The sequence below is a fragment of the Gossypium hirsutum genome, chromosome D07, assembly GCF_007990345.1.
Source record: "Gossypium hirsutum isolate 1008001.06 chromosome D07, Gossypium_hirsutum_v2.1, whole genome shotgun sequence".
In the NCBI taxonomy this organism is placed as follows: domain Eukaryota; kingdom Viridiplantae; phylum Streptophyta; class Magnoliopsida; order Malvales; family Malvaceae; genus Gossypium; species Gossypium hirsutum.
The window spans coordinates 4,747,559-4,763,683 of NC_053443.1; the positions used below are offsets into that span (position 1 = coordinate 4,747,559).

The window sequence follows — 16,125 nt, forward strand, 5'->3', positions numbered from 1 at the left end:
GAGCTATAGAATATATACAGCTAAGGTGTAACTAATTACAATTGCTAATTACACTATACAGCTCACTACTCTAACTAACTGTACACAAATATCTAAATAACTAATTTAGTTATTTTCTACATGCCCCCTCAAGTTGATAGGTGAAAAAAATGTATTTCACTCCCAACTTGTTAACTAGATATTTGTGTTGTGGAATACTCAAACCCTTTGTCAATAAATCTGCCATTTGCTCTCTTGTTGAAATGTGCCTGGTTTAAATGTGCCCCCTCTGTATTTTTTCTTTGATAAAATGACAATCTATCTCTATATGCTTCGTCCTCTCATGATATACTGGATTACTAGCAATTTGTATTGCTACTTGACTATCACAATGCAACATCATTGGTTTGGTTACTTCAACACCCAGTTCTGACAGTAAGCCTTTAATCCACATAAGCTCAGCAACTGTAACTGCCATGCTCCTATATTCTGCTTCTGCAGAAGATATTAATATCGTGTTTTGCTTCTTAGATTTCTACGAGATTAATGAATCACCAAGCTTGATACAAAAACCTGTGACAGATTTCCTTGTCATGCTGCATGATGCCCAATCTGAGTCACAATAGGCATTTATCTCTGGTCTTCCTGCTGCTGAAAGTAAGATTCCTTGTCAAAGATTCTTCTTAATGTATCTCACAATTCGTATAGCTACTTCATAATGAGATTTTTTTGGCTTGTGCATAAATTGACTGAGATGTTGAACGGCAAAGGCAATGTCTGGCCTAGTATTTGTCAAGTACAAGAGTCTACCTATAAGCCTTTGATATATACTTGCATCTTCCAGTTCAATATCATCTTGCTACAATTGAAGTACTTCATCATATTCAGCACTGGTTAACTTTAGATTCTGCTTAAGAGGAGTGTTTGTTGGCTTTGCATTATTCAAACCAATGTCTTCTATGAGTTATAAGGCATATTTCCTCTAATTCATTATGATTCCTTCTGTCGATCTTGCTATCTCTATCCCAAGGAAATATTTGAGTGTTCCCAGATCCTTCATTTTGAAATTCTAATGTAGAATGGCTTGAAGTTCTTCAATTAGTTCCCTATCATTCCCAGTGATCAAGAGATCATCAACATATATGAGCATGATCACAATTTTGTTACCCAATGTTTTGGTAAACAATGAGTAGTCATGCTTACTTTGATTGTATCCAGTGTTGATGAGAGCCTCACTAAGTTTTAGGTTCTATTGTCTCGACGCCTGTTTCAAGCCATAAAGGGATTTGAGTAATCTACATACTTGATTGCCCCCTGGATTAGTAAATCCCTGTGGTAAAGCCATGTAGACTTCTTCATGAAGGTCATCCTAGAGGAAAGCATTGTAGACATCTAATTGTACAATAGGCCAATTATATAATGCAGCTAGTGCAATAACAACGCGGACCATTACTTGCTTTACAACTGGAGAGAAAGTATCTTGGAAATCAATCCCAGCCCTTTGATTGTACCCTTTGGCAAGTAATCTGGCCTTGTAACGCTCGATTGAGCCATCAGAATGATACTTAACTTTATACACCCATTTGCAGCCAATGGGGATCTTTCCAGGTGGCAAAGGGACAACAACCCATGTGCCATTTGCTTCCAACGCCTCAATTTCCTATTGCATTGCTACTTGCCGACAATTATGTTTAATTGCCTCGAAATAGGTTTGAGGTTCAGGTGTATGAGTGATGGATGAGGAAAAATATTGAGTATGTGAAGGTAAATGAGAATAGGAGATAAAATTAGAGATGACATACTGACCTTATGCTGCAGTGGAGGAAGTTGATGATGAGGATTTTGTGGAACAAATGTAGTCTTCCATCCAAGTAGGTTATTTGTGAGTTCGGGTGCTTTGGCGTAAGGGTTGGGGAGGTTGCGGTGGTGGTGTTGATTGTATGGTAGGAGAAGTGTAGGATATGAGTGGTGATGGTTGTGGGGATAGTGAGGATGGTGGTTGTATAGGAGTGAGATGAGATGTTGAAGGTGTAGGTGAAGATGTAATAGTAAAAGAAAGAAAATTGGAATCATCAAGTGGTCCAAAAATATTTACATCCAGAGGAAACATTGGTTGATCCTTTGGAGGAGTTTTGAAGGGAAAAACATGTTCATGGAAAACAACATCTCGACTGACAAAAAAATTCTGAGAAATAGGATTAAACAAAAGATAACCCTTTTGTACTAAAGAATACCCCATGAAAATAATGGTATTACCTTTGGAGAGAATTTATCATGAAAATGGGTGATAGTAGCAAAACAAATGCAACCAAAAACTTTTAAATGTGACAAGGAAGGTGGTTTATCATATAACATTTCATATGGTGACTTCCAATGAAGAACAGATGAGGGTAATCTATTGATTAGATAACAAGCAGTTAACACACATTCACCCTAAAATTTGACAGGAATATTTGAATGAAATTTGAGTACCCTTGCTACATCTAAAAGATATCTATGTTTACGTTCTGCCACACCATTCTGTTGTGGTGTGTGAACACAAGATAATTGATGAATGATGCCAAGAGAATGAAAAAAAGGTGTACCCTCATTGGTAAAGAATTCACTCCCATTATCACTCCTAATGATCTTGACTACCCCAGAAAATTGAGTTTTAACAAGACTAATGAAATCCTTTAAGACAATAAAAGCATCACTCTTAAGTTTTAGTAGAAATATCCAAGTCATCCTAGTCTTATCATCAACAATAGTCAAAAAATATCTATGCCCAAAATGAGTAGAAAAACGATATGCTCCCCAAAGATCAATGTGAATAAGGGAGAATACAATTTTTGATCTTGATTCACTTAGTGGAAAAGGTAAGCGAGATTGCTTAGCTAAAGGACAAACAGTACAATAAGTAATATCATGTTGAGAATGAAAAACAGAATGTAGAGAAGGAATTTTATTCAACTTGGATAAAGATGTATGACCAAGTCTAGCATGCCACAAAGAGGAATCAACATGCTTAGACGATGACAAAGAAGTAACACTAGATTCTGAAAACAAAGAAGTGGTTACATTGGTATTGACTGGGTTTGAAATTGTGTGAGGTAAAAGTATGTAAAGGCCATCATTCTCTTTACCAATCCCCATCATCCTTCCACTGTAAAGGCCTTACAAAACACAGAAGGAGGGATAAAAGGAAACAAAACAATTGAGATCCTTAGTGAGCTTTGAGATAGAGATGAGGTTGAAGTTAAAAGAGGGAATATATAGTACACCAGTCAAATGATGGGTTGGGGTGAGGGAATGAGTACCAATATGAGTGATAGTGGCAGATTTTCCAGTAGGCAATTTAACATAAGTATTAGAGGAACAAGCAATAGGTGAATTCAAAGAATTGAAAACAAATGTCATATGATTTGAAGCCCCAGTGTCAAGAATCCAGGAAACTGGATCACTAACAGGGGAGGTACCTGCCATATGAGCCACAGGTTGAGAGGATGACGCAGAATCCTTGCTGAGAAGAGAAAGAATCTGTTGATATTGCTCAGGAGTAAAAGTAGGAGCCAGAGGAGCTGAATGAGTAGCTATATCATCAGTATCATAACTGCCAGTGGCAGTAACAACATGATTGGCCGCTGGTGATTTCTTTTTAGTGAATTTGAAATCAGGGGGAAAACCAGTAAGCCTATAACAATTCTCAATCCTGTGACCCGAAAGTTTGCAATGCTCACAGGTGCCATTATAACGCTTATTGGAGGAGGAAGAAATAGGTTTGAAGGAAAGTAGAGTAGTGGAATCAGAAAAGGTAGGAGAGGCTAGCTCGCGTTGATCTTCATCACGAATCACCATAGAATAAGCATTGTTGACAGAGGGAAGTGGTTGTATCAATAAGATCTGGCTTCGAACATTTGCATAAGTTTCATTCAAACCCATAAGAAATTGAAAAAGATGCTGCTGAGAATGTTGAGCAGTCTTTTTTGCAAGGTCACAATCACAAGTAGATGAAGTCATAAGAATATCATACTCATCCCAGAGAAGGCGGAGCTTTGTGAAATAAGTAGCAACAGATGAAGTACCTTGTGTGTGAGTGGAAATAGATCGATGAAGATAATAAACACGAGAGCCATCAACCTTATCATACCTTTCTTGTAAGTCCTTCCAAACCAAAGCTGCACTAGAGGCAAAAACGATTCCAGCAGAGAGTTCATTGGAAACAGTATTGATGATCCAGGAGAGAACAAGAGCGTTGCAACGATCCCATTGCGATTTCAGATCTGGAGAAAGAGAATCGCGTTTGCAAGATCCATCGATAAATCCGAGTTTGTTCTTCGCAAGAAGAGCAATACTCATAGAACGGCTCTAAACACAATAGTTATCTGTGCCGATGAGTTGATGGGATACGAGAACGATCCAGGGAGTACCAGAAGGACGAAGATAGAGAGGATTACTGAAATCAATGGTGATGGTGGGCTCTGATACCATGTTAAGATGATGAAAAAGAAATGTAAAGAATATTTTCTTTATTCAATAAAATCATATTTACAATTGAATAGAGCTATAGAATATATACAGCTAAGGTGTAACTAATTACATTGCTAATTATACTATACAGCTCACTACTCTAACTAACTGTGCACAAATATCTAAATAACTAATTTAGTTATTTTATACAATGTGAGTGTTTAAATTGTAAATATCTTTTTTGGTGTCTAAAATAAAAATTATTAAAAATTGAGTGATAATCTATATATCTTACCCTTTTAAAAATTACATATATCAAATAGTTTAATTCCCGTTCTTAATTTTAAGAAATATACCAAATAAATTTTTATAAATTAAAATTTTAATACTTAAATTTTCAGTAATTGATATTTTTAATTTATCAAGCATCTGCTAATTTAATTATAATAACAAATAGAAAATCTAAAATATTAATATTTTATAAACATAAAATTTAAATAAAATTTGGAATGAGTAGTTTTTTTATCTATGGCTCGCCGGTAAAAACTCGTCTATTGTAAGTCCATTCAACAATTAGGTTACTTTTGAATGCACTTTTACCTCCACCGCAACACGTTTAGAGTCACTTTTTGGCTCAATTGCACTGCTGCAATCCTTTAAGATTGCTAGGTCAAGCGCAGTGAAATCTTTTACCAATGCACTAATGAAGTTTTTTCAACCGGAGCTTTAAGCTCCAATGAAAATTTTATATCTCTACTGGTTTTTTTTACCCTTTTTCTTTTACTTATTACCACGTATCCTTCTTATTTTATTATTATGATTTTTCCTTTTACATTCTTTTATACTTTTAAATTTTACTTTCTTAAAATTTGAACGTAATAGCTTTTAAATTATTTATTTTACTTTTTAACTATTTAAAAAATATTTATTTAATGAAATAAATTTTTTATAATTATATAGTAAGTTCACAGTCAATCCAAATTAACCTTAATTTTTCGTCTCACCATTTCACTCAGACGCCCATCGGCATCCAACTCGCCTTTTTAAGCTCAGATACGCCGCACTGCTCGCATTATTATTCTGCCACGTGTTCACAATGAAATGGAGTTCTCTTCACGTTTCGTGCTAGCGGGTGGCTTTCTCACTTTGCTTAATGGCGCCTACTGACTGAAAATCTCGGTGGCATTTTTGCTATTTTATGAAAACAGTAGGGCCATTTAAAGTAATACAAAATGGAAGTGTGAATATAAAACCTTTTATTTCCTTCAAATTTAACGTTTCAGCAAATCGAGCCGCTTATGATAAAAAAAAATGGGGTCGCTACCATACATCTCACATATCAACTCAAAATCCTAACCGTCCACGTTCCAGCATAGGCAATCGTGCCGTTCCTTAATCTCATTGTTCTCCACGAAAATATCAATCCGTATTAATTAATCATGCAACTTTAAATAAATCCGAACAAGATCCCACCGCATTTTCTAAATCTGAGGGTTAACTTTTTGCCACGTAGCTGAATCGAAAAGCCAAGTTTAGTATACATTTTACCAATTTTTCCATTTTTAATTTATGATTTTCATTTTGTTTTTGGTTATTTTCGATCTAAGCCCTTACTCTCGTGAAACTGAAGGAAACCCTAGACTCGTCCCGTCTCTCACGGTAAAAAAAAAAAAAAGAAAAAAAAGAAGGAATTTCAGAAAAAGAATTATCAACAAAATAATTTTAAAAAATCGACAAATCTATTAGGGATTTAGGGTTCAATTCAAAATCCCTAGATTCTAACCTAGCCTACGCTCGTACTCTTGATATTCACGATTCGGCGGAGAAATTGATGTTCTTTTAAGCACCGATCCAGGTAACAAATGTAGTTTATTTCGATTTTCTTTGCTAATTGCTTGATTTGTTCAAAATAATCTGAATATACGGATATTGGGATTTATCGGCTAATTTATTGGAAATTTGAGGGATTTTTCGTTTTTTTTGAGTGCAAATTTGTTTTTACAGATCTGAACTATGTGTGATGTGAATGAGAAAAGTGGGGGATTTTGTTTTCCCTGTTTGGATTGAGGGATTGTTGATGGAAAATAGAATAGGAAACTCTCATGGAGCGGAAATTCCTAAGAAATCAAGATCTTTGGATCTTAAGAGTTTGTATAAATCTGGTGATTCAAAGGAGTCTTCTGAAAATAGAAGCTTGAAGAGGAAAGAAAGTTCGCAAGAAGGTGATGGTGAGAAGAGGAGTAATAATAATAACAAGAGAAAGAAGAGTAGGAAATCTCTGCCTCTCAGTAGTTTTAGAACCGTCCATGATAGCGATAGTAGCAAGAGTTTAACTGAAGTGTATAATGGGGGGTTCAGTTCGAAGTTGCATGATCCAGAAAGCTTGAAGAAGTTGGGTTTGAGCCAGAAATCAAACAACGGCTGTACTGCTGATGGCATTTCAGTTAGTTTGGGCAACAATGGTACTAAGATCCCAAGGCGTAAACGACGGTTTGTGGGGCGGAAAAAATTTGAGGATGGGCAAGCGTTGAAGTTGGCAGGGCGGTCTAATTGTAAAGAAGTTATTAATGAGGAAGTGAAGTTAGTCAGTGAAGATTCTGGCATTCAGAATGAGTCTTTGAAGGTTAAACAGGATAAGATTGATGATTTTAAGGAAAACCGGAACAGTGAGTCCATTTCAATTCAGCATTTGAAGGAAGAAGATGGTGTTGCTGGTTACTCAGCTGTAAATGATGGTGACTCTTTGCTAAGAAAACCTCAGAGGAAGCCTAGGAAGAGGAAAGATTCTGTAAAGAGTGATAAAAGTGTTGCTAACATGGCTGAGAGTTTAGTAGAGACTTGTGATGCCTTTCAAGAAGATGATGAAGAGAACCTAGAAGAAAATGCAGCAAGGATGTTATCATCACGGTTTGACCCATGCTGTACTGGCTTTTCTTCAAACAGCAAAGTTTCTGTGGCACCATCTGATAATGGATTATCTTTTCTCTTATCTTCTGGTCAGAATGCTAGTTCTGGGTCTAAGAATTTGTCTGGTTCTGAATCTGCTTCTGTTGATGCTTCTGGTAGGATATTGAGACCACGGAAAAGTCATAAAGAGAAGGTCAACTCAAGGAAAAGGCGCCATTTTTATGAAATTTTCTCTGGAGACTTGGATGCTGACTGGGTGTTGAATCGAAGAATCAAGGTGTTTTGGCCTTTGGACAAGAATTGGTATTATGGCCTTGTCTATGACTATGACAAAGAGAGAAAGCTTCATCATGTCAAATATGATGACCGTGATGAGGAATGGATAGATTTACGGAATGAGAGATTTAAACTCCTGCTATTTCCTAGTGAACTTCCCTGCAAATCCCAACGGAAAAGAACTCGGCGAGATAGAGGTTCTGATGATAGAATCAGGAATGTGAAGCTCAACAAAGAGAATGGAAAGAAAAATTTCATGACAGAAGATGACAGTTCTAATGGGAGCTATATGGATTCTGAGCCCATCATCTCCTGGTTGGCTCGCTCAACTCATCGTGTCAAATCCTGCCCTTCGCGATCCATGAAGAGACAGAAAACATCTGCTTCATCTCTTAGTTCTCCTGGTCAACCATTGTCGTGTGATGAAGCTGTTGATGAAAATGGTTGTCTCTATGAGGGTTCATTGAAGGGAAGCAAAGTTAAACTGTTCAATTCCACTGAATTGCCAGGCAAAACGGTTGGTAGCAGAAGGGTCCAGGATTCTTCCTTGGGTAGCACTAGTTACCCCAACAGAAAACATCCTATCGTATATTTTAGAAGGCGTTTTCGCAGGACAGATAATGTATTGTGTCAGGCTTCTAAAGGCAATTGTATTGCCAGTAGTGCTTCTGAATCTATCACGTCCTTTGTCTGTGTTGATGAATTTCAGGATTTGGGTGTAGTTGATGCTTGCCTGGGAAGGCTGGATCCTGAACGAGATTTGTTGTTTAGTGATAATGCAGGACAGTTACAATTAAATATCTCATTGATACATTCAAAACAATTCAGGCTTGGGTTGAGCTTCCCTGTGCCCTCTGTCTCAAATAACTTATTTGGTACAAAGTGCCTTTGGCTGGTTCGTACTTTTCTGTTGCTGCAGTGTGGTACAGTGATGACTGTCTGGCCAATGGTCCATATGGAGATCCTTTTCGTCGATAATGAAGTTGGAGTCAGGTTTTTCCTGTTTGAAGGTTCCCTGAAACAGGCTATAGCTTTTGTTTTCCAGGTCCTGATGGTATTTTATCGACCCACTGAGCAGGGGAAGTATACTGATATGCAGTTGCCTGTAACTTCAATCAGGTTCAAATTTTCTTGTTCTCAAGATTTCAGGAGGCAGATTGTCTTTGCTTTTTACAACTTCCATGATGTGAAGCATTCAAAATGGATGTCCTTGGATTCTAAGCTGAAAAAACATAGTCTGCTCAATAGGCAATTACCTCTGTCTGATTGCACTTATGATAACCTTAAGGCGCTTCAGAATGGAACTAATCAGCTACTTGGTTCCCCTGCTTGCAAAGTCTCCTCATCAGTTGAGGTATGCTTGTTCTCCATGTTATTCTGATATTGAATCCTCGTGTGTTTTTTTTTTTGTGAGTATGTGTTACTTGTGATCACCTATGCCTCAAAAAATCTTTATATAGTTTTAGTTTTGGTTGTGTTCATTTAACTATCAACCATAGGCTCCTGCGAGTTTTAAACTTGCTGTACAGTCTGAGATATTAATACCTTTCTTTTATTGTTGGTGTCTGTATTAAATAGTATGAAATTTGTTTTTGTTGACCAGGGTTTAAGTAGGAGAAAGTATAGGCAGGGTATCAGCCTTATGGGTGTCTCCAGAGAATCTAGTTTTCTGAAACTTGGCCAGCTTTCTTGCAATTCTGAGAAGCTTAGAAATCTTCCTCGGTTTGCCCTTTCTTTTGGTGCTGCACCAACATTCTTTCTTAGTTTGCATCTTAAGCTACTTATGGAACGCAGTCTAGCTCGCATCAGCTTTGGCGATCATGACTCCATTGAGCAACCAGGAAGCTCTGGCAATTTGTTGTTGGATGACAGTTCTAGTAGAGAGGACTCCATGAACAACAATTCTGAAAGTAGCGTAGAAAAAAATCTGAAGGCTTCATCGAAGGAAGTTGCTTCTGATGCTGAGTTAACATCTGATCTCTCTGTTTGTGGTAATGGATGCTTGAAAAAGTCCTCTCGAGAGTACAAAAATAATGATCAAATTGTTGACGGAACTTTTGCTGGTTCTCATGAATCTGAAGTTGGAGCCATAGCCTTTGTTCCATTACAAAAGCAACAATGTGACAATTCTGAGACTCAGCAATTTGTTTTGTCATCAAAGTCTCCATTTGATGCTGATAAGGAGACTGCAAGCTCTGGTTCCATTTTGAGTGGTATTAGGGTTGAGATTCCACCCTTTGATCAATATGGAAAACATGTTGACAGTGAATTACCCAGTACACGACAGTCTACTGATTTAACTTTGAATATGAATGGTGGCATTATCCCAAGTCCTAATCCTACTGCTCCTAGAAGTACATGGCATCGAAATAGAAGTAGTTCATCGATTGGTTTTCATGCTCGTGGATGGTCAGATGGGAAGGCTGATTTCTTTCACAGTAATTTTGGAAATGGACCTAAGAAGCCACGAACTCAGGTGTCATACTCAATGCCCCTTGGAAGTTTAGATTACAGCTCAAAAAGTAAAGGCCTGCAGCAGAGAGTTCTTCCTCACAAGCGAATTAGGAGGGCTAATGAGAAGAGATCGTCTGATGTTTCTAGAGGCTCCCAAAGGAACTTGGATTTATTATCTTGTGATGCAAATGTACTAATTACTATTGGTGACAGAGGATGGCGAGAATGTGGAGTGCAGGTTGTGCTAGAGCTTTTTGATCATAATGAATGGAAGCTGGCTGTGAAAGTGTCGGGGTCTACAAGGTACTCATACAAGGCACATCAGTTCCTGCAGCCTGGATCTACCAATCGCTTTACGCATGCTATGATGTGGAAAGGAGGAAAAGATTGGATCTTGGAGTTCACGGACAGGAGTCAGTGGGCTCTTTTCAAGGAGATGCATGAAGAGTGCTACAACCGAAATGTTCGAGCTGCTTCTGTGAAGAACATTCCTATTCCTGGGGTTCGCTTGATAGAGGAATATGATGAAAACGCAGTGGAAGTGGCATTTGTTCGCAGTTCTTCCAAGTACTTGCGTCAGGTTGAAACTGATGTCGAGATGGCTTTGGATCCATCCCGTGTTTTATATGACATGGATAGTGATGATGAACAGTGGATTTCGATAATTCAGAAATCTTCTGGAAGTGATATTGGCAATTCTTTGGAATTGTCTGATGAAATGTTTGAGAAGAGTATGGACATGTTTGAGAAGGCTGCATATACTCAACAGTGCAATGAGTTTACTTCTGAAGAAATACAGGAGGTCACGGCTGGAGTTGGGTCCATGAAAGTAATCACAGCAATCTATGGGCATTGGAAGCAGAAGAGGCAGAGAGTTGGAATGCCTTTAATTCGTCATCTCCAGGTATCTTTCAAAATGCTTATTTTTCATGCATTTGTTTCTTTGACTTTTATGTCTATAATGTCAATCCTTTTTAGTCTACGAGCAGATTGGAATTTATGGATTTATTTTGTACACTAAAAATTACAGGTCTATTGATTCTTAGTTAATTTCTGGATTCATCCTCAAAATTCACATAACAATCAAATCGAAATAGACTTTTTTAATTCATCTTCCCAATCATAGCATGGGGATTAGGAGTTGTATTTTGTAGGAGTTCATTAAAACCAATGTATTCTTTCTATTGATATTTAGATTTTTATCCTATAATTTCCAGCATTCTTTCTTTTGTGTTTGGGTGATGCATTCAAGCTTAAGTGCGACTCCTAAGGACCCTAGGTGTAAAGCTTAGGATATTTTCCTTGTTTCTTGTCTGTGTATTGCAATCAACCTTAGTAGCTTCTATGGAACCCATGGTGTAAAACTTAGGAATCTTTTGTATTATGTTCCTGGGTAAAGATGATTGATTGCCTTTTGAAGTTTTGACAATCATATTAATTCTATTTTGTAGAAATTGTATTTCAGTGGCTATTCCTATTCATTTTAACACTTTGTTCGGATTGAGTTAGGAAAGGAAAAGAGGGTTTTAAGGGGAAAGGAATGGGTACTTCATTTCTTTGTTTGGATAGCTAAAATGTGTAAAGAAAAGTAAAAGCACGGATAATGAGCAACCCTGGTTTGGTTTATTGAAGGAAAGTAAAAGATTATAATACATTTTGCTTCATATCCTTGTTAAATATTTCACCTAGCATGTTAATGATCTTGTGATTAATTATTTGAAGTAAATTAAAAATGGAAGTAAAGAATAAAAAACCAAGTATATGTATTACTTGTTAAAAAATATATTAAAAATAGTTCCTTTTTTTTTTCTAGAATTGTTTGTGCACGGCTTTTATTTTGAATGATGTATACATACTGTTTTCTTGGGTTTTAAAGGGACTATGCCAAGTGGCCATTTATATGGTTGAAGACAATACTTTACTAGACTAAAATATAGGACTAGAAAAGAAGAAATTTTCTTCATTCTGGAAGGTAGGATTTAGTGACAAAGTAAATACTTATATATCCACCAATAACATGCCTTAAGTCCTCATTCATAAAAGATAATTAAAATTGTCCAAGTATTGCCATATTGGAATTATAGACATACTATTGTGCTATAGAAGCGGAAATATTAACCAAAAAAATAGTTGATGAAGAGCACTTGAGAGGATTTGGCAATAACTACATTTGTATGGTCATAGTGCTTTATTTGGGATTTAAAGAAAACGGTTTGGATTAACTTGAAAATGAGGATTTGAGGGAAACCAATAAAGCAGTATATTATTGCTTCTATCTCCCATCTTATTTTAGAGCCTGAAGAGTTTTCAAGTTCATCTCCTGGCTGTAATTTTATCTGACAATTTTACCACGTTACTTTGGTGTGTTTGTTTCCATGTGTTTTGTTTCATCTGAAACATTTTAGTACGTCCAACTTATTATAAAATATTTGGTTGTCATGCAGCCGCCATTGTGGGAAAGGTACCAGCAGCAAGTGAGAGAGTGGGAGCTAGCAATGTCCAAAGCTAACTCTAAATCCATTGAGAAGCCACCCATGTTTGCTTTCTGCATGAAACCCCGGGGTTTGGAACTTCCAAATAAAGGGTCAAAGCATAGATCCCAGAGGAAAATATCAGTTTCCGGTCAAAGCCAACATGCCTTGGGAGATCACGAGGGCTGTCATTCCTTTGGTAAATGTTCTTTACGCTCGCTTTCTGCCTATTAATTTTTTAATTTTTTTAATATTTTCCTTTGTAAACTGTGTCCATTTGCTGTAATTTCAGGCAGAAGATCAAATGGCTTCCTGTTTGGGGATGAAAAGGTTCTATATCCTGCGCATAACTATGAATCATTAGAAGATTCCCCACTGTCTCAAGCATCACCAAGGTCACGAGATGCTGGTAACATGGCGTATTTCCCAATGGGCAGTGATAGGTTTGATAAGAATCATATCAAGAAACTTCAAAGAAGCAAGTCAAAAAAGTATGGCAGTTTTCTACCATCAAATGGACCACAAATGATGGATTCATACAATCACAGGCTAATTGGCAAGAGAAATGGAATTCACCAATGGAACAGGGGCATTTGTGAGTGGTCAAGCCAGCGGCATTACTTCCCTGATAGCCTTCAAAGGCACGGTCCTGAACAGTGGGATAATTCTGACATCGATGAGTTCACATTGCGTGATGCATCTAGCGCAGCCCAGCATGCACTTAAAATGGCCAAGTTCAAGAGAGAGAGAGCCCAGAGATTGCTTTTTAGAGCAGATCTGGCAATTCACAAGGCCATGGTTGCTCTCGCAACTGCAGAGGCAATGAAAGAATCTTCTGAGGACTTAAATGGTGATGGGTAGAATGACCTATGCAACAGAGAGTCTACGAGTGAATGAAATTAGCCAGCACCATTTTCTTGGAGCTGATGAATGCGTAAGAATAGACACCGTTTTCCCTGGAAACGGGTGGCCTGGAGTTGTCATTGACCGATCAAGTGGAGAAGTTCCAACAGGAAAGCTGTGGGCGTAGATTTTTGCTTTTGCTACATATCGTGGCAGTTCATTAACTTCACAGCTTTTTGGGGGCCCGTAGGTTCTTTTTAATCCCAGCAGCAGTTTACTCGGTTCGTAAAAACCATGCTTTGATCCTGCCAGTAAGCGGTGCATGGAATTTAGGCTGCTGATATCTGTACAGATTTTTTTTTCTTTTGGGTCCGTGATCTCTTATTTTGTTCGTTTATTCCCCCTTAGCCTTGATATTGTCATATCACAGTAGCTGGTTAGCTCAAATAATACAGCATCCCGTTTGGAATCAAATTGAGGTTTCCTGTGTGATTGAAATGCTTGGAATTGGTAGATATATGTATGAAAACAAAAGCGTACGTCTGAAGTGAAAACAGAAAATGCTGTAAGTAATTATTATTATTATTATTATTATTATTATAAGAAGCTCACAGAGATTCATTAGAGGTCAAAAGGAGTCTTTTGTTGGCTTCGCTTCTCCATTGTTTCAATGTGTCTGAAATTTCTGATTTGTAAGCGTTTATGTGAAACCACAGCAACTTCTTTTAAACCGTTTCGTCATTGCTTTATCTAATTTTGGTACCATTTCCTAATCGTGAGCGTATGTTACAAACTTTGATTGCGATAAGTTGTTTAGTGTGGGGTTCTGGTAAGATGAATTTAAGGGATTCAACAAATTTGACGTATAAATTTGTAAATTGGATTAAATAATTCCTTTATGTTTTTTAAGAAATTGGATCACATAATTTCTTAGAGGATTTTGATGTTTAGATAGTTCTTTCATGTATTACTGATTATTATTCTTTTTAGAAATCTTTTCATGTTCAAAGTAATTTTTTTGTGTTTTATGAATTACTTAATATAAATGAAATTCTTCCACTAAATTCCATATTTACACCCGAGATTTTAAAAAATAAACTTACTTGTTTGGGTAAAAATAATGGAGAAATTGACATTTTAAAGGCTTTTAAATGGCTCAATTTTCTTTTTCTAAAATCCACTTAAAGAAGTAGTTTTTCAAAATTTCTCATTATTTTACATTGACTAAATTCTAAAATGTCAAATAAGTCTTCCGAAGATAATTAAAAAAAAACAGTTAGGCCCATCGTCGAAAAGTGTACCCAATTGAGTCAATTGAATCATAATTTCTACCCAATTGAGCCATTTGAATCATGATTTCTACCCAATAAAGCCCCTTAAATTCATTTTTCTGTTGAAGCTCTTAGTGACCATTAAGTGTCAACATGGTAAGTTGACGAACGTAGCAATTGATGTATAAAAATGATAACATGGAGGTTTTGTTTATTTTTTATTATTTTAGGGGGCTTAATTGATTATTTAAGAAATTTATTAAAATTACAAAAAAATCTAATTTTTAAAAATATAAATTAAAAAAATCATTAAAAAATTATTAGAAATTTATAAATAATTAGAAAAATTACTAAAAATTATAGAAAGTTTTTAAATGTTTTAATTTTTTAGAAATATATATGCAATTTATTATAAATTATTATAAAATAGTATAAAATTTTAGAAACTATTAATTTTTTAAAAACTACAAATAAGTTATAAAAAATTAAAAATACAAAATGTACTAAAAATTAATAGAAATTTATAAAACAAAATTTTATTAGAAATATTTAAAAACTATAGAAAAATTGTTATTTTACTAGTTTGGGGTTCTTGGGTTTTTTTTTTAATTGAGGGGTTCTTGGTTTTGGTAATAAGGAAATGGGGAGATTGAAGTGTGATGATTGAACTTGTATGGGTGTCGAGTGGCGGGTTTGAGTGACGATGAGTTCAATACTTGATGGCTTAAGGTGAGTGATAAATAAAGGTATTCATGGTCTGATTTAATTTACTATTCAAAAATAAAAAATATATAAAAATAAGTTTATATTATTATTTTATAATAAATTTAAATAAAAAACTTATTATTTTTAAAACAATGAAACAAATCATTTTGGCGAGCTAGGTCTAGTTGAACTTGAGCGTAGAAAATTTTTGAAATCGAGTCTAAGCTTGGTCCCTCCCATAAACACCTTTAGTGATAAGTAGTCGATGAAGGATGATGCGAGAGAAGTTGATAATGATGAGTTGATGTATGACATGGTGTGAGAGAAAACAAAAATTTATATTTTTATAGCATTTAAATCATTTTAATAGAATATATATATTTCTAAAAAAATTATAACATTTAATTTTTTTATAATTTTTAATAAATTTATAATATTTTTATGAATTTTATAATTTATATTTTTAAAAATCATATATTTTTTAGAATTTAATAATTTTTTATTTAAAGAATCAATTAAGTCCCTCGTAAAATAATAATAAATCAATTAAGTTATTGTAAAATAATAAAAAGTCAATTAAATCCTCCATGCTAATTGTCACTACATCAATTTTTCCATGACACTTGCCACGTCATCCTCCAGCGCTTAACAACCATCATGCGCTTCAATGAAAAAAATAAATTTAATGAGCTTAATTAGGTACAAATCAAGAGTTAAAGGGTTGAATTGGGTGTATTTTTTTACGATGGCCTAATTAATTTTTCTTAATT

General features: G+C 35.7%; 1 protein-coding gene across 1 annotated transcript; it reads left to right on the forward strand.

Annotated features, from left to right (window-relative positions):
- The first annotated feature begins 5,835 nt into the window (after positions 1–5,835).
- Positions 5,836–13,980, forward strand: LOC107953671 (uncharacterized). Its single transcript, XM_016889049.2, has 5 exons — positions 5,836–6,283; positions 6,433–8,965; positions 9,215–10,969; positions 12,510–12,735; positions 12,829–13,980. The coding sequence occupies exons 2-5, from the start codon at positions 6,455–6,457 to the stop codon at positions 13,395–13,397; spliced, it is 5,061 nt and encodes a 1,686-aa protein (XP_016744538.2). The 5' UTR covers positions 5,836–6,283; positions 6,433–6,454; the 3' UTR covers positions 13,398–13,980.
- Positions 13,981–16,125: the final 2,145 nt, after the last annotated feature.